Source organism: Sus scrofa, chromosome 16 (assembly GCF_000003025.6).
Source record: "Sus scrofa isolate TJ Tabasco breed Duroc chromosome 16, Sscrofa11.1, whole genome shotgun sequence".
NCBI classification, from domain to species: domain Eukaryota; kingdom Metazoa; phylum Chordata; class Mammalia; order Artiodactyla; family Suidae; genus Sus; species Sus scrofa.
This window is the reverse complement of record NC_010458.4, coordinates 39,859,012-39,883,269: the sequence shown is the minus strand read 5'-3', so window position 1 is coordinate 39,883,269 and position 24,258 is coordinate 39,859,012. Positions and strand designations below refer to the sequence as shown.

Sequence of the window (24,258 nt, the reverse complement as noted above, 5' to 3'; positions counted from 1 at the left end):
GCTCAGTGAGTTAAGGATCCGGTGTTGCCATGAGCTGTGGTGTAGGTCACAGATGTGGCTCAGATCCTGTGTTGCTGTGGCTCTGCTACAGCTCCAATTCGACCCCTAGCCTGGGAACCTCCATATGCCGCAGGTGCAGCCCTAAAATGACAAAAGACAAAAACCAAACAAAACAAAACACAATAACATTCCCCTCCTGACTCCATTTTCCCATCCAAGTACTGCCGCAACACTCTCCTTTCTGTTACAAGTAAACTCCTCATTAGCATTGCCTATACTTATTCTCACCAAATTCTTTCTTGCTATTCTTTTTTCTATCAGGCTTTTGTTCCTAACACTCTACAGAACTATTTTTATCAAGATCACTGACTTTCTGTTCAAAGAATTAATTCTCAGTCCTCATTTGATTAGTTGATCACTTCTTCCTCCCTGACATTTGGCTTCCAGCACATCATACTTTTTCTTTTTTCTCCTGCTTCTCTGGTGGCTCCTTTTTTTGCCTTCATTGTTTCTAAACCTTGCAATAGGCTAGAGGTCAGCCTTTGAACTTCTCATTTTCTATTTACACACAATTCCTTTGTGATCTCAAGTCACCTGGCTTTTCAATATCATTTATTTACTGTCAACTCTCAAGTTCTATCTCCAGCCCAAACTTTTCCACTAAATTCTTGGCTTATATACAACTTAATATCTCTTCCTGGATGTCTAATAGGTATCTCAAATTTCACATTTTCAAAATTGATCTCATTTTCCCCCATAATTTGCTCTTCCCCAGTCTTAACCCTCTCAATGAACAGAAACTCCACTTTTTCAGGTGAGGGCCAGAAATTTAAGAGTCATCACTGACTGCTCTCTTTGTCTCACATTCCACATACAATCTATTGGCAAATCTCATTGGCTCTATTTTTACAAGAGATCCAGAATCCAACTACCACTTTCCACTTCCACTGCTCCTCTGGTCCAAGCCACTATTAGCCCTCGCCTGAATTACTACAAAAGTGTCCTGTCTTCATGTTTTGTTTATGCCTCCCTTGGTCTCTATGCAGCCAGCGTGACCCTATTCAATGTAACTCAGAGCATACAACTCTTCTTTTCAAAACCTTCCAATGGCTTTCAATCTCAGAGTTAAAAGCCAGAGTCCTTACAATGGCCTATAAAGCTCTATGAGACTGGGCATCCTGTTATTTTCTAACTAACCTCATCTATTACTTTCCCTCTGACTCTACTCCAGTCACACTGGTTTCTGTGCTGTTCCTTAAAAACCTGAGCATGCTCCTGCCTCAGGGCTTTTGCACTTGCTCTCCAGGAATGCTCCTCTGCTTCTTATCTGCATGATCAGGTCCTTCTTCTGCCTTTATTCAAAAGTCAACTTCTCAACAAGGCCGTTTCTACACTTGATCTTAGCCAAAAGGCCGAGAAGCAATGAAGGGCATTTCCTTACGCTATTTAAAACTGCAAAACCCTCCCGAACACTCCCTATTTCCTTTCTCTGCTTTATTTTCTGTGACCATTAACATACTATATATATATATTTATCTGATTTACTGTCCTCCCACCCTCCCACCTTCAAACCAGAATGTAAACTTCCATGAATTCAGAGGTCCTCAATAGATGTTTACTAAATAAATGAATAAAAGGGCACTCTGTCTAATACATATTGAGGTGGGATACAGCTTGTACCTATACTCTGCTATTAATAATTGACAAATATAATATTCACCTGGACCTGAAAATACTGTGTTTTCTCTTTCCTTCCTGTATACAGTTTATTTATATTTTACTTCACTTTTTTTAGGATTTAGAGTTCTCTCTCTCTCTCTCTTTTTTTTTACATTTAATTGATGTGCAACAATACAAAAATAATTTTAGTTTCGGTGTTTGGTGGATACACTTGTTTTAAGGGTATGCCCCACGAGACAGTTAAACCGAATTACTAGATCAGGACAGAGCCAGAAAAAGCATTAGAACTTCATTCTAATTCTCTGAAAGTCTCAAAGGCTGAAAAATGAGTCATTACCTATTTGTTTATTTATAACTTAATTTACCCCATAAACATTTTAATTATATACTATTATTGGGAAAAAATGATAAAATAGGCTCATTATAAGACAGTGTAAGAATTATTTGAGAATTGCAAACGTAGCTTATAACATTGGAAAGTCTGTTAAAATAAGAAAGCTCAATTACTCCCAGAAGTTGCTGGTTTATATTCTGTATTTCTTCAAAAAGTTTCTGGTTACATTCTTTTCTTATAGTTCTACCATTTTCATAGCTAATAAGGAAAAATGGAAAAGGTATTTCCAGGGAAATATTTACACTCGCGTGTTGACATAAAAATAACTTAATGCCTATAGCTATTATAAATAAGGCATCATTTTATACCCACCAGGAAGCAAAGGGTATACTAAGGCAGTAAGAAAAAACAGTGTGTAGCTGTATTACCCAGGTAATTTATTTAATCATTCTAGAAGCTAGATTCCCTGTCTATTCAATGGGTGTAACTACAGTGTCCTCCTCATAGGGTTATTGTGATGATTAAAACAGTATAATTATTGTAAAGCAGGCATAATACCAGACATACAGGTAAACACTTGATAAAGGTTAGGCAATATAAAAGTATTGGTATTTTAGTTAAAGTTTTTTTAGTTGCAAATAACAAAAGTTACTCAAGCTAGATTTCATGTATTCAATATACACTTACTGAGCACTTACTGTGTGCCTTCCTATGTGCCAGGCACTAGGCTAAGAGGCAGTAAGCAAAAATGGGAAATTTATAACACAGATATGGGATGGCACCTAGAAGTCAAATGCAGACTTTCAACCGAACTTCATTCAAAAAGCAATGGAACTGGGAGCTGAAAAGCTGCTAAAAACCCAGGAAATATTGACTGTCTTGCTACATGGAGTTCACTCCTGAACAACACAGGCTTGGGGCACTGACTGCCTTGCAGTCAAAAATTCACCTATAACTTTACAGTCAGACTTCTGTATCTGCAGTTCAACATTTGCAGATCCAACCAACCACAGTAAGTACAGCTTGTGCACTAACTGAAAAAAACCTGCATATAAGTGGACCTGCTTCAAACCTGTGTTGTTCAAATGTCAACTGCACTTCTCTTTGCAGACCAGTTTCCATTCTTAGTAGAGCATCTTTTTCTGCAAGGAAGTTTAGACAATGCATTGAAGAAAGCCACCCCCACACTACTAAGTTCCTATGTTACTATCCCAGCCACATAGAAAGACTGCTACTATTTTCTCTTTCTTTTATCTTTTACCTTAATTCCAAAGTCCTCATAGGGATCAAGAGTCTATCCTTTGGAATTCCCATTGTGTCTCAGTGAGAACAAATCTGACTAGCATCCATGAGGATGCAAGTTCGATCCCTGGCCTCGCTCACTGGGTTAAGGATCTGGCGTTGCTGTGAGCTGTGGTGTAGGCCACAGATGCAGCTCAGATCCCGTGTTGCTGTGGCAGTGGTGTAGGCCAGCAGCTATAGCTCCAATTCAATCCCTGGCCTGGGAACCTCCAGATGCCAAAGGTGTAGCCCTGGCCCTAAAAGACAAAAAAAAAAAAAAAAAAAAAAAAAAAAAATCCATCTTTGTTTAAACAGGGGGTCAGCTAACCAGGTCATTGTGAGATGATATCCAAGCTAGTATTATCTAACATTTATAAAAGAGGAAACTAACATTCAGAAGTATGAGTTACTCTCCCATGTTCACATGGGTAGATAGTGTCAGAAATGAAATTCAAACCCTGAGCTTGTGCAAGCTCAGGGCCAGCACATCAAAGTGAGTTCCTCCTTCAATTCTGCATCTAAGTTTTTGTTTGCCTCATGCTAGGCCCAGCTCTGCTAAAGCATCATAGTTCTTTTCAGTATACACATGTTCCCTTACTAAAATGTGGCACCTTTACAACTTTCAAAGAAATGCAAAGTTTAAAAAGCCTTTCATGCATTTAGATTGTAGAAGTTTTTGCAAAGAGAATAAACATGAAATTATGTATGTTCTTGATTTTGTATATATACAATTTGCCTTCCAGAAGATATCACTAAAAGCAGAAACTTACCTTCCCATTCTGCTGGGATATCCCCTACTTCATAGTCTATTTCTCTTTTATTTGATGCTTCTACAATTCTTTTCTCTCGAACAGTTTGTCCTATAAAACAAAAGTGATTATTATGTTTTTAAATGAACCCATGACACAATAGTTACTAGAAGAAATATTTTCTCTTTGGATATCGCGCACCTCTACATATGATAAGAGAATTAACAGGAAAAAGAATAAATTCCATTTAGAATTAGATATATTAGAAAAAGCAGTTTTTGAACTACTTCAGAAATGTTAGATTTCCTACCATAGCATACAAAATTAATTTTGTAGAATAAATCTGGATTCTGTGTACAAAAAGAGAAACCAATTAATTTGCAGGCCAATTTTAAAAAATTCTGATAAACAACAGTGTTTAACTCCTTCAAACTCTTGCAAGTATATATATTAGAGGTTCCAGAGACTGTTGCTACTGCCCAAGTGAATCAATATTCATGGCCTCACTATGGAAAACAGTATAGACGTTCCTTAAAAAAACTAGAAACAGAGTTATCATATGATACAGTAATTCTACTGCTGGGAATATATCTGGAAAAGATGAAAACCCTTAATTTGGAGTTCCCGTTATGGCTCAGTGGTTAACGAACCCAACTAATATCTGTGAGGACATGGGTTTGATCCCTAGCCTTGCTCAGTGGGTTAAGAATCCGGCATTGCCATGAGCTGTGGTGAAGGCTGCAGATGCAGCTTGGATCTTGCATTGCTGTGGCTGTGGTGTAGGCCAGCAGCTACAACTCTGATTCAACCCCTGCTCTGAGAACCTCCATATGCCACAGGTATGGCCCTAAAAAGACAAAAAAAAAAAACCTCTTAATTTGAAAAGATATATGCACCCCCATGTTCATAGCAGCACTGTTTTTTTTTTTGTTGTTGTTTTTTTAGGGCCGTACCTTCGGCATAGAGAAGTTACCAGGCTACGGGTCAAATCATTCGAGCTGCAGCTGCCACCCTACACCACAGCCACAGCAACAGAGGATCTGAGCTGCATCTCTGGCCTACATCACAGCTCACAGCAACACCAGATCCCCAACCCAATGAGCAAGGCCATGGACGAAACCCACATCCTCATGGACACTAGTCAGATTCGTTTCCACTGAGCCACGATGGGAACTCCATTCAAGTTTTATCTTATCCAATAAACATACAATAAGACAAAGAATTAGCAATAAAGTCCTTAGGTTGTAGGGATAAGAAGTCAACAAAAGCAACCTATAATAAGGATAGCTATATTGCTCTTGCATTAGAGGTTCAACATATATATGTATATTTTTACTCAAATGCTATTTATATACACACATTTAAACACAGCATAATAACAAGAGTTGCCATAAATTTAGCATAAACTAAATTTACTAAAAGTATGTTTACATGGCAATTTTCAAATGTTGGGAAGAGTCAAAATATCTGCGTCTTCATACAATCCTTATCTAAATACCAGGATGTAGGTATGTCTTTTTAGCAATAATAATTATAGAAAACTATCATCTAAAATACAAATGCAGGAGTTCCTGTTGTGGTTCAGCAGTAATGAACCCAACTGGTATCCATGAGGACACCGGTTTGATCGCTGGCCTTGCTCAGTGGGTTAAGGATCCAGCATTGCCGTGAGCTGTGGTGTAGGTTGCAGACGCAGCTCAGATCCTGCATTGCCATGGCTGTGGCATAGGCAAGCAGCTACAGCCTTGATTCAACCCCTAGCTTGGTAACTTCCATATGCCGTGGGAGCAGCCCTAAAAAGACAAAAAATTAATTAAATAAATAAATAAATTATAAAATGCAAACAGATGGGCTTTTAAAAGTACATGTGGAGTTCCCATCATGACTTAGCAGAAACAAATCTAACTAGCATCCATGAGGACCCAGGTTTGATCCCTGGCTTTGTTCAGTGGGTTAAGGATCCGGCATTCCTATGAGCTTCGATGTCAGTCGCAGATGTGGCTCAGATTCTGTGTGGCTGTGGTGTAGGCCAGCAGTTGTAGCTCTGATTTGACCCCTAGCCTGGAAACCTCCATATGCCGTGGCTGTGGCCCTAAAAAGAAAAAAAAAAAGTACATGTGTGTTCTATAAGCTTTTAAGTGTATATCAGTAAAGTTTAACACAAGAGAGAGGAACAAAGGTGTACCATTCCCAGCAGCACCACTAAATGCATATATACTACAAATAAGTATATCTATATGTCTGTGATATAAAAGTTAACTTTTTACTCCTATCCTCAAGTCTATAAACTTTATTTAGGGTATCCAAAGAGTTTTAAAAATTAAGTCATACCTATTTGCATGTAGATGGGAGGAGAGGAAATAAATTCATGAGTTAGTCACTGATAATTGCTGAAAAAAAAAACCTTTGTTTAAAAAATGATGACACCAAAGGTTTATAAAATACAAGTACACATCTTTAGCAATATAAAATAAGGTCATTAGTTTACTGAATAAATTCTGTGTAATCAGATATGGGCTTTCCTCTCCCAAATAAATTGTTTTAAGACTATTTCATTCTCTGAAATAAATGCTAATCATACAATTTTTATTAATTGGGAATAAAACTTATGCCTCCAACTGAGTAAGAAATTATGCACAAATTGTACACATTTATTTTAAGATGCTTTCATACAAGAGTTGTAATGACGATCCTACTTATAGCAAAACAAAAATTTCCATCTAGTAAATAGAACAAATGTAAGTACTTGTTCAAGAGTCAAAATTTTAGGATCTAATTTACATTTAAAAATTAACTTAATAACAAAAACATGTAATCTAATATATGAATAGGTTTAATAAGTCCTAATATAATAATAAACAATTGACAGTGGTATACTCAATGAGCATTATGCAAAATAATGTGTAATTATTTTACTTAATATTAAACAGTATTAGATTTAATAAAACAGTCAAAAGTATGAATTCAGGTAGATCAAAATCATCAATGGCATAGGGATTTAAAGACTGTGTAAGTAACAATACTATTTCCAAAACTTAAAAAAATTTAAAGCTAGCTGCCATTGAGCTAACTGATCTACGAGAACAGCAGATTTCCTATTCCTTTGTTTAAAAAAATATGGAATCCATTTAGTAGAAAGAAGAGAAAAAGGCAAGATACCCAGGTAGCAGGTATATGACAGGTTTAGGTAAAAAATGGATTTCATCTGTTCTACTGGGTTCTGGAGTATAAGAGTATAAAAACAGTATATAGAGTATGAGAATCCTGGACAGATGGAGTTTCTGCTGTGACACAATGGCTTAAGGACCCTGTGTTGTCTCTGTGGTGGCTCAGGTTGCTACTGAGGCACAGGTTTGACCCTCAGCCCAGCACAGTGTGAGTTAAAGATACAGCATTGCCCTAGCTATGGCTCAGGAATTCAATATGCTTCCAGTGCAGTCAAAAAAAAAAAAAAAAAAAAGAACCCTGGACACAGACATGAGAAAGAGGAGCCAGAGAAGAGAGTCCTAAACTTTAGTCATTCAAGTGTCAGCTTCGAAATTTTTGTCACACTTTACAGAGTATTATATTTCTGGTATTTTTCTTTAATTTCATTTGCTATTTTCCTTCAGTATTCACTTTTACCTTACCCTTAAAAAACCCATGAAGGCACTGACTTAATATACTAGTTGTATATTGTGTTCAAATATACATAAAATAGGTATATGCCTTAAAAGGGTGATGAGTTGTCTTTATATCCCCTGAAGTCATCTTATAGACTGCATTTTAGAAATCACACTGGTCCACAGAGATAGGCCCAGTAACACATATTGTGAGGCAGGACATAGGAACCAACATACCAGTAAGAAATTCCTGTGGATGTGAAATGGCTGATGAACATCAAAGTCTCGCTTGGATTGTGTTTACCCTTCATTTAATAAAATTCTGTGTTATATGCAACAATCTTAAGTTTGAAAGAAGAGGGCAGAGATCTTAGAAGTGGGAAGGCAGTGGTACTTGTCTGAGTAAATACTTCTGAATAAATATGAAAGCATGTTAATCTTTTATATATTCAAAAAATAAAATTGAATCAACATGGAAGTAAAAAAGGAAATGAGAGTAAACTGAAACAAATAAACCCAACTTTATTTCAGACTAATAATATAACCACACTGAATGGGAAAGAAAAGAACTATGTATCAGGTAACTTATGAACATGGTATCTGCCTATTTCCTAGGCAGGAAAACAACTGAAAATACATCCTGAACTTTCGTTTGTTTGTTTTCTGTAGTAGTGTAGGTGACAGCAACTCTGAAATTATTTTAGATATATTATAGGATTCAGCAAATAAGTGAACATGTTAATGTTATTGGAAACCAGGGTTCTCACTGAGGAAGGACATACACATATGCAATGGGGAAAGGCAAAGAAGAACAATATGGGTCAGACTGAAAATGGAGATATCAATTACTTATGATAAATAAGATAGACATGTATTTGTACACAGGTATATGTATTTCCATGCATACATGTATATATTCCTGGTTCTATTTGCAGGAAAAGCCTAGAAGCAAAGACCCTAATGGTAATAATGAGTCCTCGAATCCCAGTTTTGGTCTCTATGCTGTTATCTACCAAAAGAAACCAGGATTCGTCAGAAAAATGGCAGATTCCAGGCCTAGGGCCAGATGAGTTCAAGATAAGCCTGGAACATCTTGCTGTGCCAGAAAACAAGAGCATTCTCAAAATAATAATAATGATAGTAGGGGCCAGCTTAAAGGGGCTGATATCAGCTAAGTCCAGGATAATTTGAGCACCAAAATAATCCAGGAATTGCAGACCAGCAATTTTCAAAGTGTGATAGGAAGCTCTACAAACACTCTTTTAAGGTATCAGTGAAGCAAACCTATTTTAATAATACTGAGATACAATTTGCCCCTTTCGCTTTGATTTTTTTCATGAATGTATAATGGAGTCTTCCAGAAGTTACATATACATAATACAGTAACATACTGAATGAGGAAATAGATATGAAAAATCCAGCCACATATTAGGGAGGTTTGTAAAGCAAAGCAAAGCTTTTCCCTAAATGTTTCTGTTTTTGAAAAGAATAGTTATCTCTGATATACATGTATTTTATGGCCACACCTGTAGCTTATGAAAGTGCCTGGGTCAGGGACTGAATCTTAGCCGCAGCTGAGACTCAGAGCTGTGGCAATGCCAGATCCTTTAACCCACTGCACTGGGTCAGAGTTTGAATGCGTGCTTTTGCAGGAATCTCAGCCACCACAATAAGATTGAGCCATGGCATGAACTCCAAAAATACACTCTTTATGAGAATATGCAATGGATTTATTAGGGTTTTTTTTTTTTTTTTTTTTTTTTTGCTTTTTAGGGCCACACCTGTGGCATGTGGAGATTCCCAGTCTAGGGGTCTAACCAGAGCTACAGCTGCTAGCCTACACCACAGCCACAGCAATACCAGATCTGAGCCGTATCTGCAACCTACACCACAGCTCACAGCAACACCAGATCCTTAACCCACTGAGCAAGGCCAGGGATCAAAACTGTAACCTCCTTGCTCCTAGTCAAATCCGTCTCCACTGAGCCACAACAGGAACTCCTACTAGGGTTATTTGTAATGAATTAATAAAAACTTTAAAAATTCTGTTTTAGCTTTAATATGACAAATATTAACACAGATCTCATAAACATAGCTCTTTCAATAACTGAAGAATTTAAAGGGAACCGGAACCTGAGATCATAATGCTTAAGAATAATATACCATGGGGGAAAAAAAAGATTCCATAAAGCCAAACCACCAAAATGTATAGATAAATAGATGGATTAATAAATACACTGAGATAAAAGGGCCCTTGCTTACCACAGTGCTGAGGAGTCAACATGCAACAAGTGCCGGAGCTGGAAAATCATCATTTTGTAACCATCAGGCTAAGGAATGGTTCTGGTAAGAATTATTAATGGAATGGGATTTTGTCCTTTGTTTTTATTTGGAAATAATTTCCTTTTCCTCTATATGCAGAGTGTTATTACACATTTGAAAGCTGAGTTAAGACCTACATAGTAAAAGGATGACTGGGTTAGAAACAATAAAATTTCTAATTTGATACCTACAAATAATGCCTTCCTGCAGTCTTAGTGACTTATAGATGAGTAATACAGGTGCCAGTTTGAGGCAGGTGACACCAATGGTCCAGATGAGTGAAACAGCTGACTCAGACATCTCTGCTTCCCTGGAAAGACACCGTTTCTTTCCTAATCCATCTATACAGGCCAGGGCGGATATTTAAGAAGCCTTTAATCTTTAAATTTTGAAGCACTGGGTCAGGATCAAGATGGCAGAGGAGTAAGATGTAAGGAGTAAGACCTTCTCCCATAAACACATCAAAAAAAAAAAATTCCACCTACTTGTAGAATGATTCACACAAAACATCTACTGAACTCTGGCAGATAACTTAAACCCCCCTAAAGGGCAAGAAACCCTCCAAATAACTAGGCATAACAAAAGGGGAAAAAAAGAAAGAGAAAAAAGGAACTAGGATAGGACTAGCACTCCCAAGAGGGAGCTGTGAAAGAGGAAAGGAACCCACACCCTGGGAAGCCAGCTAACTGATGGGGAGATCAGCTGAGATGAAGGGACCTCAAAGCTTCAGCAAAAAGTACAGCAGCTGGACTGAGGAGGGCAAGGCAGCAAGAGCTGCACAGACCATTAGTACCACTGTCTCTGGACACCACAGCTTGAGACTCTCAGAAGAGGGCTGGGCACTAAGACTCAGGATCTAGAGATCCCAGGGAGAGGATTAGGGCTGACTGTGTGAAGACAGCAGTGTGCCAAGGGCTGGGGAGTGGAGCACCATGGCCAAGGGAACCAGGAAGGATGAGGTCTGGACCCAAAGCAGAAGCAAGGTGCCATTTCTGGGAAAGGCAAGAGGATGAAGGGTGGACCACAATAGGAATATCTTTCTCTGCACACAAGTGGGGTTCTAAGAAGGTGGGGCTATAGATGGTGAGGACCATATGGACATCTTGTGCAGGCTACAGACACCTCTTTACAAGCTACAGGTGGCAGCATCTTCTCTGCAGGCTAAGCATGATAGGGCACATCTTGTGTTGTCTACAAGTGGTGGGGGCAAACCACCACAGTCATCTCAGATTGCAGAGGTGGGTGTGGCCCACTGCCACTAGGGGTCCGTGAAGAGGCACCACCTGCAGCCCCAGTCAACTCAGTGGTCAGCAAAGAGGAGGGAACTGCAATCAAGCACCACCTGTTGTGGCTCTCACTCCCCTGGGAATGCACATGCCCTGCTGCTGCCACTGCCAAATACTCTGGGCTCCTCCTACACCTACCTGAGGGTCACTGCCACTTCCCAGGGACCTGCGACTAGGGGCAGCCTGCACCACTTTCCATGGGTCCTTGAAACTGTCAAGGGTCCAGCAATCAGGCACTGGCTACTAGCCCTGCCCACTACCTCCATATTCCTGGAAGTATGCGTAGCACCTTACCAAGAGGATAAAACTCTGCACACACTGAGGAAAAGGCCAGCAAGCATTCAAACCAAAAGCAGCCCTCATACCAAAAATAAAGAGTAGGGCTTCACAAAATACCCAGGGGTGCTCCCACATACAAATATCTCTCAAAGACTATAGCAGTTGTTTCCCCTAAACTCACAGAATAAGAAAAATATAAGCAAAATGAAGAAGCTCAGGAATCATTCCCACTTAAAAGAACAGGAGAATTCACCCAAAGCAGCAATCGATGAAACCCACCCCTGCAGTCTAACAGACACTGAGTTTAAAAAGGAAAGAGCGGGAGTTCCTGTCATGGCTCAGTGGTTAACGAATCCGACTAGGAACCATGAGGTTGCAGGTTCGATCCCTGGCCTTGCTCAGTGGGTTAGTGATCCCGCATTGCCATGAGCTGTGGTGTAGGTCACAGTCTCAGCTCAGATCCGACTTTGCTGTGACTCTGGCGTAGGCTGGCAGCTACAGCTCCGATTCGACCTCTAGCCTGGGAATCTCCACATGCCAAGGGAGCGGCCCAAGAAATGGCAAAAAGACAAAAAAAAAAAAAAAAAAAAAAAAAAAAAAAGGAGAGAGTGAAAATACTGAAGGAATTAAGGTGAATACAAAGGAATTAAGAGTGGATATGAACAGTAATACAGATTAGTTAAGAAAGGAACTAGAAAATATAAGGCGGAGCCAAGAAAAATTAGAAAATTCATTTGCAGAGATGCAAGCTGAGCTAAAGACACTGAATAATGAATAATGAATAAAGCACAGGAACAAATTAGTGACTTGGAAGAGAGAATAATGGAAATCACCCAATCACGACAGCAGACAGAAAATCAAATAAAAAAACATAAACGCAATATAAGAGATCTATGGGATAATATAAAGTGGGCCAATATACGCATAATAGGGATTCCAGAAGAAGAAAAAGGGGATTGAAAATATATTTGAAGAAATTATAGCTGAAAACTTTGCAAATCTAAAGGAAACAGATATCAAGATACAGGAAGCACAGAGGGCCCCAAACAAGTGGAACCCAAACAGACCAACATACTAAGACATATTACAATAAAAAAGGTAAAGATAAGGAGGGAATTATAAAGGCAGCAAGAGAAAAACAAAGTTAATTATTAAGTGAACTCCCATAAGGCTATCAGCTGACTTCTCTACAGAAACACTACAGGCCAGAAGAGAGTGGCAAGATATATTCAAGGTTCTAAAAAGGAAAACCCACAGCCAAGAATACTCTACTCATCAAGAATATGGTTTAAAATAGAAGGAGAAATAAAGAATTGCTCCAGTAAACAAAAACTAAAAGAGAAGAACAATACTATACCCATTCTAAAAGAAATACTGAAAGGGCTCCTCTAAATAAAAAAGAAGTAAGAAGAAACAGAATGGAGAAAATCACAACTGGAAAGTAATAACTTAAATAAGCCAATATACAGATCTAAAAGGAAATAAAAAACTGTTGTGAAAGCAATGATAAACACAAGGAACAGCAAAAGGATAAACATGAAGAAGGTAAAAATGGACATCAAAATCATAAAATGGAAGTCTAGAGTCTTTTTAAAATGTGTTTGAGCCTATATGACTATCAGGCTAAAGCAAGCAGATACAGGAAGGGGTTAACATACTTGAAAAACAGGGCAACCACAAATCAAAACCAAACAATATCATAAAAACTAAAAAGAAGAGGACAAAAGCATAAAATAAAAGGAAATCATCCAACCAAAAAAAAAAAAAAAACAAAAAACAAAAAAACAAAAGGAACAAAGGAGAAACACAGAATCAACTGGAAAAACAAGGTCTAAAATGGCAATAAAGACATATCAATCAATAATTACCTTAAATGTCAATGGAATGAACACTCCAATCAAAAGAGAGAGTGACAGACTGGATTAAAGAACAAACAAACAAACAAAAACCAGAAGCCTACAATATGCTTTCTACAAGATACTCAACTTAAGGCAGAGGACCTACATAAATGGCAAGTGAGGGGATGGAAAAATATTTTATGTGAATGGAAAAGGCAGGAAAGCAGGAGTTGCAATACTCATATCAGACAAGATAGACTTTAAAACAAAGGCCATAAAGAAAGACAAAGAAGGACATTATTTAATGACAAAAGGGTCTATTCAAGAAGAGGATATTACAATCATCAATATATATACCTCTAATATAGGAGCACCCAAATACATACAACAAATACCAGCAGACATAAAAGGAGAAATTTATGGGAACAAAATAATAATAGGAGATTTTAACACCCCACTCACATCAATGGACAGAGCCTCTAGACAGAAAATCAATAAGGCGATAGTGATCCTAAATGACACAAAAGAAAAGTTGGACTTGATATATTTAGGAAATTACATCCAAAAAAAATCTGAATATACATTCTTTTCAAATGCATATGGAACATTCTCAAAGACTGACCACATACTGGAGCATAAAACTAACCTCAACAAATTTAAGAGTATAGAAATTATTTCAACTATCTTCTCTGACCACAATGGCATGAAACTAGAAATCAACCACGGAAAAAGAAATGAGAAAAAAACCAAAAACATAGAATGGACTAAACAACATACTACTAAAAAAACCAATGGGTCAATGAGGAAATCAAAAAGGAAATTAAAAAATGCCTCAAAACAAATCATTAAGAAAACACAACCATTCAAAATCTATGGGATGCCGCAAAAGTGTGTTTAGGAGGAACTTCATAGCAATACAGGCCTTCCTCAAAAGAGAAGAGAAATCTCAAATTGACAACTTAACCTACCACCTAAAAGAATGAGATAAAGAAGAGAAAGCAAAGCCTAAAGTTAGCAGAAGGAAGGAAATCATAAAGATCAGAGAGGAAATCAATAAAATAGAGATTCAAAAAACAATACAAAAAAAAATCAACAAAACCAAGAGCTGGTTTTTGAAAGGGTAAACAAAATTGACAAACCTTTGGCCAGAATCACCAAGGAGAGAGAGAAAGAACTCAAACAAAATAAGAAATGAAAAAAGGAGAAATCTCCACAGATACTGCAGAAATACAAAAAACCATTAGAGAATACTATAAACAATTATATGCCAACAATTTGACAACCTAGAAAAATGTACAACTTTCTAGAGACTTACAGCCCGCCAAAACTGAATCAAGAAGAAACAGATCAACTGAACAGACTGATCACTAGAAATGAAATTGAATATGTAATAAAAACACTCCCTACAAACAAAAGTCCAGGACCTGATGGCTTCACAGGCGAATTCTACCAAACACACAAAGAGGAACTTGTACCCCTCTTCCTTAAGCTTTTGCAAAAGGTTGAAGAAGAGGAAACATTCCCAAAGACATTCTATGATGCCACCATCACCCTAATACCAAAACCAGACAAAGATACTACCAAAAAAGGAAAATTATAAGTCAATATCTTTGATGAATGTAGACTCAAAAATTCTCAAGAAAATTTTAGCCAACTGAATCCGACAACATATAAAAAATATCATACACTGGAGTTCCTGTCGTGGCACAGTGGTTAACGAATCTGACTGGGAACCATGAGGTTGCGGGTTCGATCCCTGGCCTTGCTCAGTGGGTTAAGGATCCAGTGTTGCCGTGAGCTGTGGTGTGGGTCGCAGACGCGGCTTGGATCCCACGTTGCTGTGGCTCTGGCGTAGGCCGGTGGCTACTGCTCCGATTCGACCCCTAGCCTGGGAACCTCCATATGCCGTGGGAGTGGCTCAAGAAAAGGCAAAAAGACAAAAAAAAAAAAAAAAAAAGAATCATATACCATGACCAAGTGGGATTCATCCCAAGTTCACAAGGATGGTTCAACATATGCAAATCAATCAATGTCATATACCACATTAACAAAAGAAAAGTCAAAAACTGCATGATCATCTCAATATATGCAGAAAAAGCATCTGACAAAATCCATTCATGATAAAAACTTTTACCAAAGTGGGTATAAAGGGAACATATCTTAACATAATCAAAGCCATTTATGACAAATCCACAGCCAATATAATACTGAATGGAGAAAAGCTGAAAGCATTCCAGCTAAAATCTGGGACCAGACAAGGATGCCTACTCTCACCACTTTTATTCTACATAGTATTGGAAGTCCTAGCCATAGCAATTAGACAAACAAAAGAAATAAAAGGTATCCAAACTGGAAGAGAAGAGGTAAAATTGTCACTGTACTCAGATGACATGATACTACTTATAGAAAACCCTAAGGACTCAACCCAAAAACTACTTGATCAGCAAAGTAGCAGGATACAAGATTAAAATTCAGGTATCAGTTGCATTTCTGTATACTAACAATGAAATATTAGAAAAGGAATACAAAAATACAATACCTTTTATTTTTTTTATTTTTATTTTTTATTCTTATTTATTTATTTATTTATTTTATTATTATTTTCCCACTGTACAGCAAGGGGGTCAGGTCATCCTTAGATGTATACATTGCAGTTACAGTTTTTTCCCCCACCCTTTCTTCTGTTGCGACATGAGTATCTAGACATAGTTCTCAATGCTATTCAGCAGGATCTCCTTATAAATCTATTCTAGGTTGTGTCTGATAAGCCCAAGCTCCCGATCCCTCCCACTCCCTCCCCCTCCCATCAGGCAACCACAATACCTTTTAAAATCGCACACCCCATATTAAATACCTAGGAATAAACCTAACCAAGGAGGTCAAAGACTTATATGTTGAAAACTGTAAAACATTAATCAAGGAAATTAAACAGGATTCAAAGAAATGGAAAGATATTCCATGCTCCTGGATTGGAAGAATTAATATTGTTAAAATGGTCATACTATCCAAAGCAATCTACAGATTCAATGCAATCCCTATCAAATTACCCATGATATTTTTCACAGAACTAGAACAATCAAAAATTTATATGTAACCATAAAAAATCCCGAATTGCCAAAGCAATCCTGAGGAACAAAAATCAAGGAGGAGACATAACTCTCCCACACTTCAGACAATGTTACAACGCTACAGTAATACACACCGTGTGACACTGGTACCAAAACAGACATACAGACCAATGGAACAGAATAGAGAAACCAGAAATAAGCCCAGACACCTAGGTCCTTCAACAAAGGATATAAAATGGGAAAAAGACAGTTTTTTCAGCAGTTTGTGCTGGGAAAACTGGACAGCTGCATGTAAATGAATGATACTAGAACATACCCTTACACCATGCACAAAAATAAACTTAAAATGGCTTAAAGCCTTGAAAATAAGGCACAACACCATAAAACCCTTAGAAGAGAACGTAGGCAAAACATTCTCTGACATCAACTGGACAAATGTTTTCTAAGGTCAGTCTCCCAAAGCTATAGAAATAAAAACAAAAATAAACCAATGGGACCTAATCTAACTTAAAAGATTTTGCACAGCAAAGGAAACCATAGGGGGGAAAAAAAAAAAGACAACATACGGATTGGGAGAAAATAGTTTCAAATGATGCAACTGACAAGAGCCTAATCTCCAAAATATACAAACAACTCATACAACTCAAACGCAAAAAGACGACCCAATTGAAAAATGGGCAGAAGACCTGAACAGACATTTCTCCAAAGAGGACATATAGATGGCCAACAGGTACAAGAAAAAATGCTCAATGACACTAATTATTAGAGAAATGCAAATCAAAACTATCATGAGGTACCACCATACATTGGTCAGAATGGCCATCATTACTAAGTCTACAAATAACAAATGCTGGAGAGGGTGTGGAGAAAAGGGAACCCTCCTACACTGTTGGTGGGAATATAAACTGGCATAACCACTATGGGAAACTGTATGGAGGTACCTCAGAAAACTAAACATAGAAATACCATATGATCCAGCAATCCCACTCCTGGGCATATATCTGGACAAAGCTTTCACTGAAAAAGATACATGCACCCCTATGTTCACTGCAGCACTATTTACAACAGCCAAGACTTGGAAACAACCTAAATGTCCATTGACACCTGAATGGATTAAGAAGATCTGGTACATACACACAATGGAATACTATTTAGTCATAAAAGAAAACCAAACTAATTCCATTTTCAGCAACAGGGATGGAACTAGAGACTCTCATACAAAGTGAAGTAAGTCAGAAAGAGAAAGATAAATACCACATGATGTCATTTAGATCTGGGATCTAATATATGGCACAAATGAACCTAACTACAGAAAAGAAACAAATTAATGGACATAGAGAACACATTTGTGGTTGCCAAGCAAGGAGGGAGTGGGATGGAGTGGGAGATTGGAGTTAGTATATGCAAACTATTTCATTTGGAGTGGGTAAGCTATGAAGTCCTGCTATATAGCACAAGGAACTATATCTGATCACTTATGACGGAACATGACAGAGGATAATGTGAGAAAAAGAATGTGTGTGTGTGTGTGTGTGTGTGTGTATACACGTATGTTTGACTGGGCCACTTTGCTGTACAGCAGAAATTGACAGAACATTGTAAAATAACTACAATTAAAAAATTAAAAACAAAATTACATGAAACAAAAATGACAGAACTAATAAAAGAAATGGAAGAATCCATAATAAAAAAAATTATTTGAAGCAGTGTAACTACAAAATATCTACCACAGTGGAGAAGGAATTTTCTTCCATCGGTACCAAATTAAAGGTGGAAGCCTATATTAGTTGTGACCCACAAGCACATGTAATCTTGGTTAGGGTTTTCAACCAGCTTTTTACTTCCAGCCCAATATTTCTAACTGGTGGGACACCGCAAGGAATGATGAACGGAATTTGGAGGTGACTTGGGCTTGGAAAGAGAGATTGTCTGAGTAAAACAACACATTTCTGAGATCACTATTCCCTTAGAAACAAGCAAGATTCAGGCCTTTGATGCCTGACATCAACCCCTGGCTTGGAGGAATGGTAATGAAGTAGGTAGAATGGCCAATTTAAGACCTTTTTGCCTGTCTGATGTCTGGCCCTTTACCCTAGTGGCAGGGATCAGTGAAAATTAGGTTATAATTGTAAATCAGTTAGTGTGGTGATGTATGAAAGGCTGAACTTTGCATACGAAAGGAAGCTTAGAAGTGTCAATGCATAATATATGAAAGCGAGGGCTACTGAAAACCAAAAACCACACTACATATATTAGATTTGGGGACTTAAAACCTTGTTATTCTGCAGTATTGTAAATTTTTTTTAAAACATCAATTAAAGTACTAAAACAAGAATTCTTACACTGAAAGCCATTTTTACATACGACTTAAAGCATAATTTGACTGAAGTTACTCAGATGTAGCCTCCATTTACTAAGCGCCTGCTATGTTCCAGGCAATGTTTAGGTGTCTTTCATATATTATCTCTCATCTTTAAAAACAATCTTTCACAGATTAGGAAAAAGAGGCATAGGGTGATTAGCATATCCAAAAATACATAGCTAAGTAATATAGCCAGTATTTGCACCTAAGGACTTTTCAGACTCTCAAGCATAAGCATTTTCCATTTAAGATTTTAAAATTAGCATTTACAAAGTTTGCACATGGTATTATTACAGATATCCAATTAAAAACTAACATTTTATTCATAACCATCATAAGCTATTATTTTCCCATAATGATCAAATGAGGTATTTCCTCCTTGAAAATGTGATGATTCTATAATTTGACATATTCTACATATATTTATGTGAGCATGGAAGACTATCTCAGCAGGTCTCAGCAGGTAATATTTTTTTTTAAAGCAATTAAAGAGGCCTTCCAGATAAGCTTTCAGAATTTTTAAAACTGCCAACTAGTTCAATGTATTATCTTAAATCTTATTATCTTCTCCATACTTTCCTATTCTTTCCCATAAGGAATCTGTTTCTTCTTAGAAAATCCAAAATTATATAAAAGTGCTTGGTTATTCTAAAATAACTTATATAGTGGTTTAACTTTTCAAGACCCAAATGCTGAAAGGTCTTCAACTATACCCAGAACGGCAGCAGAAAAATACCAACCAGGACCTATTTCTTGTATAAGTGCAAACATTCTGTGGCAAGTTTACAGCACACCAATATTCTTTTGTTTAAATGCAATTTCACTAATTTTTTAAAAGCCATAAATAAAATTTGTAAAATTTAGTTCTGGAAGTACATATAAAGAACATCACAATTTACATGGAAGGGATGATCAATAGGGACCTGCTGTATAGCGCAGGGAAAGCTACTTAGTGTTCCATGATAAAATGGAAAAGGATATGTATATATGTATGGCTGAATCATTTTGTTGTACAGAAGAAATTAACATTGTAGATCAACTACACTTCAATAAAACTAATTTCTTTAATTTTTAAAAAGAACATTACAATTCAAGAAGATGACCCTACTGCAAATTTGTGTCTGTGCTTTCCATATGAAAAATATAGTCTTCTTCATTGTTTATTTTTTAAAGTTCTATAGTGATATTATATGCAAATAAAAATTTCAAGTTCCAAAAATGTTATTCAACTAACAAATTTATTTTGAAGTCTGTTACAATAATCTAGAAAGATTCATAGCCAAAAGTTAAATAGGTTTTCAGGTTCTAGTCCCATATCAAGCACACAAGTCTTAGAAATGTCTAGCATTTTACTTCATTTACTTCCTTTCCATTACCATGGAAATCAAACATTGAAAATAGCTGTTTTTAGAAATAAATAAAAAATATTTGAACATTAAGTAAAAAATCATTTATTTTCCAAACTGCAAGGAATTTTCAGTCCTCAGAAGACATGCAGCTGTAATTATACTTGCCTCCCCAACACCCAAAAGGAGGTAATCCTTAAAAAGAAAACTTCCAGGAGCTCCTGTCATGGCTCACCAGTAACAAACCAGACCAGTATCCATGAGGATGTGGGTTTGATCCCTGGCCTGATTCAGTGGGTTAAGGATCTGGTGTTGCCTCGAGCTCTAGGTCACAGATGCAGCTCAGATCCTGCGTTGCTCTGGCTGTGGCACAGACTGGCAGCTGCAGCTCCAATTGGACCCCTAGCCTGGGAACTTCCATATGCTGCAGTGCTACCCTAGAAAGCAAAAAGAAAAAAAGGAAAAAGAGAAAAATTCCAACAACAGATTCATACTATTTAGTCCATGTAATAATGTGTTCACTCTGAAGAGCTGAAAGCGAAGCAGCCATTTCAGGTTTTGATTGCTATCTAAGAAATCAGAATCTTGAAGTATTTCCTTCATCTAACAGTCTACAATTCTATCTTCAATGCATAAAGTATATTTACGTTGAGAATTTGAGCATTTAAAGAAGTAACACAAAAAACTAACATCAGGTGATTCTGCTAAGATTACATTTGAATTGTTTGAATCATGAGAGATAAGTTCAAGGTCTTTTTTTTTTTTTTTTTTGTCTTTTTAGGGCTGCACCCGCAGCATATGGAGGGTCCCAGGCTAGGAGTCTAATCGGAGCTGTAGCTGTCGGCCTACACCACAGCCACAGTAACGTCAGATCCTTAACCCACCGAGCTACAAGGCCAGGGATTGAACCCACAATCTCATGGTTCCCAGTTGGATTTGTTTCTGCTGAACCATGACGGGAATAGGTTACAAATCTGACTAGTATCCATTACAATGAGGGTTCAATTCCTGTCCTCTCAGTGGGTTAAGGATATGACATTGCTGTGAGCTGTGGTGTAGGTTGCAGATGTGGCTCAGATCCATATTGCTGTAGCTGTGGTGTAAGCCAGCAGCTGCAGCTCTGATTGAATCCCTAGCCTGGGAACTTCCATGTGCCACTGATGCGGCACTAAAAAGACAAAAGAAAAAAAAACAGGAAGGAAAATCAAGGGAAGGATTACATTTGGGAGGCCAAATTAAATAAGTTTTAAGGGAATATCATTTAGGGTATACCATACGGAAATTCCAAGTTTTGTGGGAAGGTTTTTTGGCTTTTTAGGGCTGCATTTGTGGCATATGGCGATTCCCAGGCTAGGGGTCTAATCGCAGTTACAGCTGCTGGCTTACACCATAGCCACAGCAATGCCAGATCCTTAACCCACTGAGCAAAACCAGGGATCGAACCCGCAACCTTACGGTTCCTAGTCAGATTCGTTTCCGCTGCGCCACAACGGGAACTCTGAAATTTCAAGTTTTAAAAAGACTACCTTAAAATGAGGAAATTTATGACTGACTGAAAACAAATCTTCATTTTATAGTGAAAGTTGCTAATTAAAGAAAGCAAATTCTGTTATGGTACACCATTAAATAAAAAGGAATAATATTTTCTCCTCTCAAAATTACCAAACATTCATAGTGTGGTATAAACCAATATAATTAAATATTTGATTTTCACTTTGAGAATTGAATTTGAACACTTGGGGCTGTCATTAGAGAGGTAAAAAGAGAAACTGAAGAAATTAACTTTTTAAAATGGCAACTATCACCAGAATTTCAAGAATTATAAAGTTATGCCACTTATAAAGCTTGGGCTTAACTTTATTTTCAGGTTTGAAATGCACACAATGTGGGTGATTATTTGATTAATTTTTCCATCCAAAGAGTTTCATAGAAATCAAGTAGTACTTCGTTATCTATCAAAGATCATAAAAGAGTCAAGGCCTGCATTGTTAGCTACCATTACTAATTCACAGACTATATAAGTTTTAAACATGGATAATTTTGTGAAAATAAATACAGTACATTTTGTGGTGCATTAGTCTTAATTTTAGAATATACATATTTATTTACTAGTCCATGAAATTACTAATACCCTTCATTATTTTATTTAACTTGATTACCATCAGGCACTACTTATCATTAATGAACCAGAATTTATTCTGATATGGAATAAGACCAAATAATCATCTAAAGAAACATGAAATTCATCAGCTTCATAGGAACTACTAGTATTTGTGAACCAGATTCCTGAGTATAAAAATTGGGCTCAGTTGCTAAGAGGCTGAGGTGTTAATAATTTTCAATCTCTTTTCTTTAAAAAATATCTTCAATAGAGGTTGAATTTATGAAACTGTTCAAAGCAGAGCTTCTCTGGTTGAGGGAGGGGTTCAGAGTACAATTCACTTTTTCTCATCTCCCCATCCTTGGAGGCAACTTCCTCACAAGGCTGGAGAGCAAACACTCTGAAAATCACTGATTCAGACCAATTACTGCACTTCTAAACTTGCAAAATCCCTCCATGAACATATACTGGCTCTCTAAACAAAAATCATGGTCTTGTAAATAGCAGAAGGACTATCATATTGCTTCTCTCCCTACCCTATCTTTCACATAGTTAATCACTCGATCTGCCAGAAATTCCTAGGTAATCAATCATAAGCCAATGTAGGATATTTCACCAGTTCTATACCCCAGTTCTAACCTAAACTTCAGCTATGGAGCTACAGTTTAAGGCGGGAATCTGACTTAAGGTTTGTTTCCAGTGTTTGGAAAGGATGAGTTCAGTGAGAAAACATTCTCTCACTTTGGAGCAAGAAGTCTTGAGGAAGAGACAAAGAACTCATCAGCAAGCCTTCCTGGAGCGGCATTCTCAATACTTCCTTCAGACCCCCAGACCTGTAGGCCCCAGTGAAGGGGGACAGACTGAGGTAGTTTGAGGCCAGTCACTGAAAAGAAAGATAGGAAAGAAATTCCAGCCTGAGGACTTTACTTATAGCACCCCGTTATTTTAGTCACTAGTTTAACCTTTCTCTGTGACAAAACTTTACTGTGGCTAATAACTTAAAAATTAGATTAAATTTTCCTTCATTGTTTACTCCAGTTTCACTGACAGAAAGACAGTCTAATAATTGTAATTTCGCCAAGAGAAAGGCTGTAGGAGCATGAAGGGATTGAGTTTGCTAGTCAAGATTCCAATAAAGATCATTCATTCTGCTACTTTTACCTACTTATGCTTTATTTTCCATTGATATTCAAAAATATCAGTCCCAAATAGTGAAGATCTGCAAAATGGCAATATTATTTAAAATGAGTATCTCCAAAAATACTGTGCACGTAAAAGTGATGACTGCGTCTACTCAAGAATATACTGATAATGCATAACAGGGTATCTACCCACAAAAGAATCAAATAATTGGACTTAAAAATTCTTTATTAGTAGTAATTAATGAGAACACAACAATTTTCCTACTTCTTACTATTTCTTTATAAGCTTCCAGCATCCAGAGATCATATAATTTAGTCTAATTTAGCAACATATCAATAACATTATATTAATCATCAATATTATCTGACTTATTTAGGAGATGAGCAGAATTACATTTACTGAGCAACAATTATGTGTATGGTATTTATTTGACACTTTTATTTTTATTCTCTTGTTGAATACTTACAATAATTACCTGAAAGAAAATGCTATGGATGAGGAAAGATGTACTTTGAATTACATAATTTTCACATGAAAATTTAAGAAAATGTACTAGTACCTCCTACAAAAACCGATGTGTAAGCATCATCCACATAAAATCAGATTCCTGCTACCTCCCTTTTCTTCCACCCTGGCTTCAACAACCCAGTTTAAAACTACTTTTCATGCACTTCCCACAGCCTCTTTTGGCTTAGAGCCTTAGGGCAACTTAACTATTGTATGACAACTATACCACCTATTGGCTGACACAGGGATTGGAATACGCCAAAATAGCTTCTGCTTCCTTGCTGAAAGACTATGGCATAATTTGGGCTCTTCTTTCCTTCTGCCTTAGTTAAACCCAACTGAAAAAAAAAGCTTCTCATA

The 24,258-nt window shown here is 37.2% G+C and overlaps 1 protein-coding gene across 1 annotated transcript in view; it reads right to left on the bottom strand.

The window, feature by feature from the left end:
* The window catches only part of NDUFAF2 (NADH:ubiquinone oxidoreductase complex assembly factor 2), a 180,389-nt gene that overhangs the window by 67,517 nt on the left and 88,614 nt on the right, over nt 1-24,258 (bottom strand). The window contains exon 2 of the mRNA XM_021077006.1: nt 4,066-4,155. Within this exon, the coding sequence (XP_020932665.1) occupies nt 4,066-4,155 (90 nt within the window). The remainder of the gene's footprint in view (nt 1-4,065; nt 4,156-24,258) is intronic.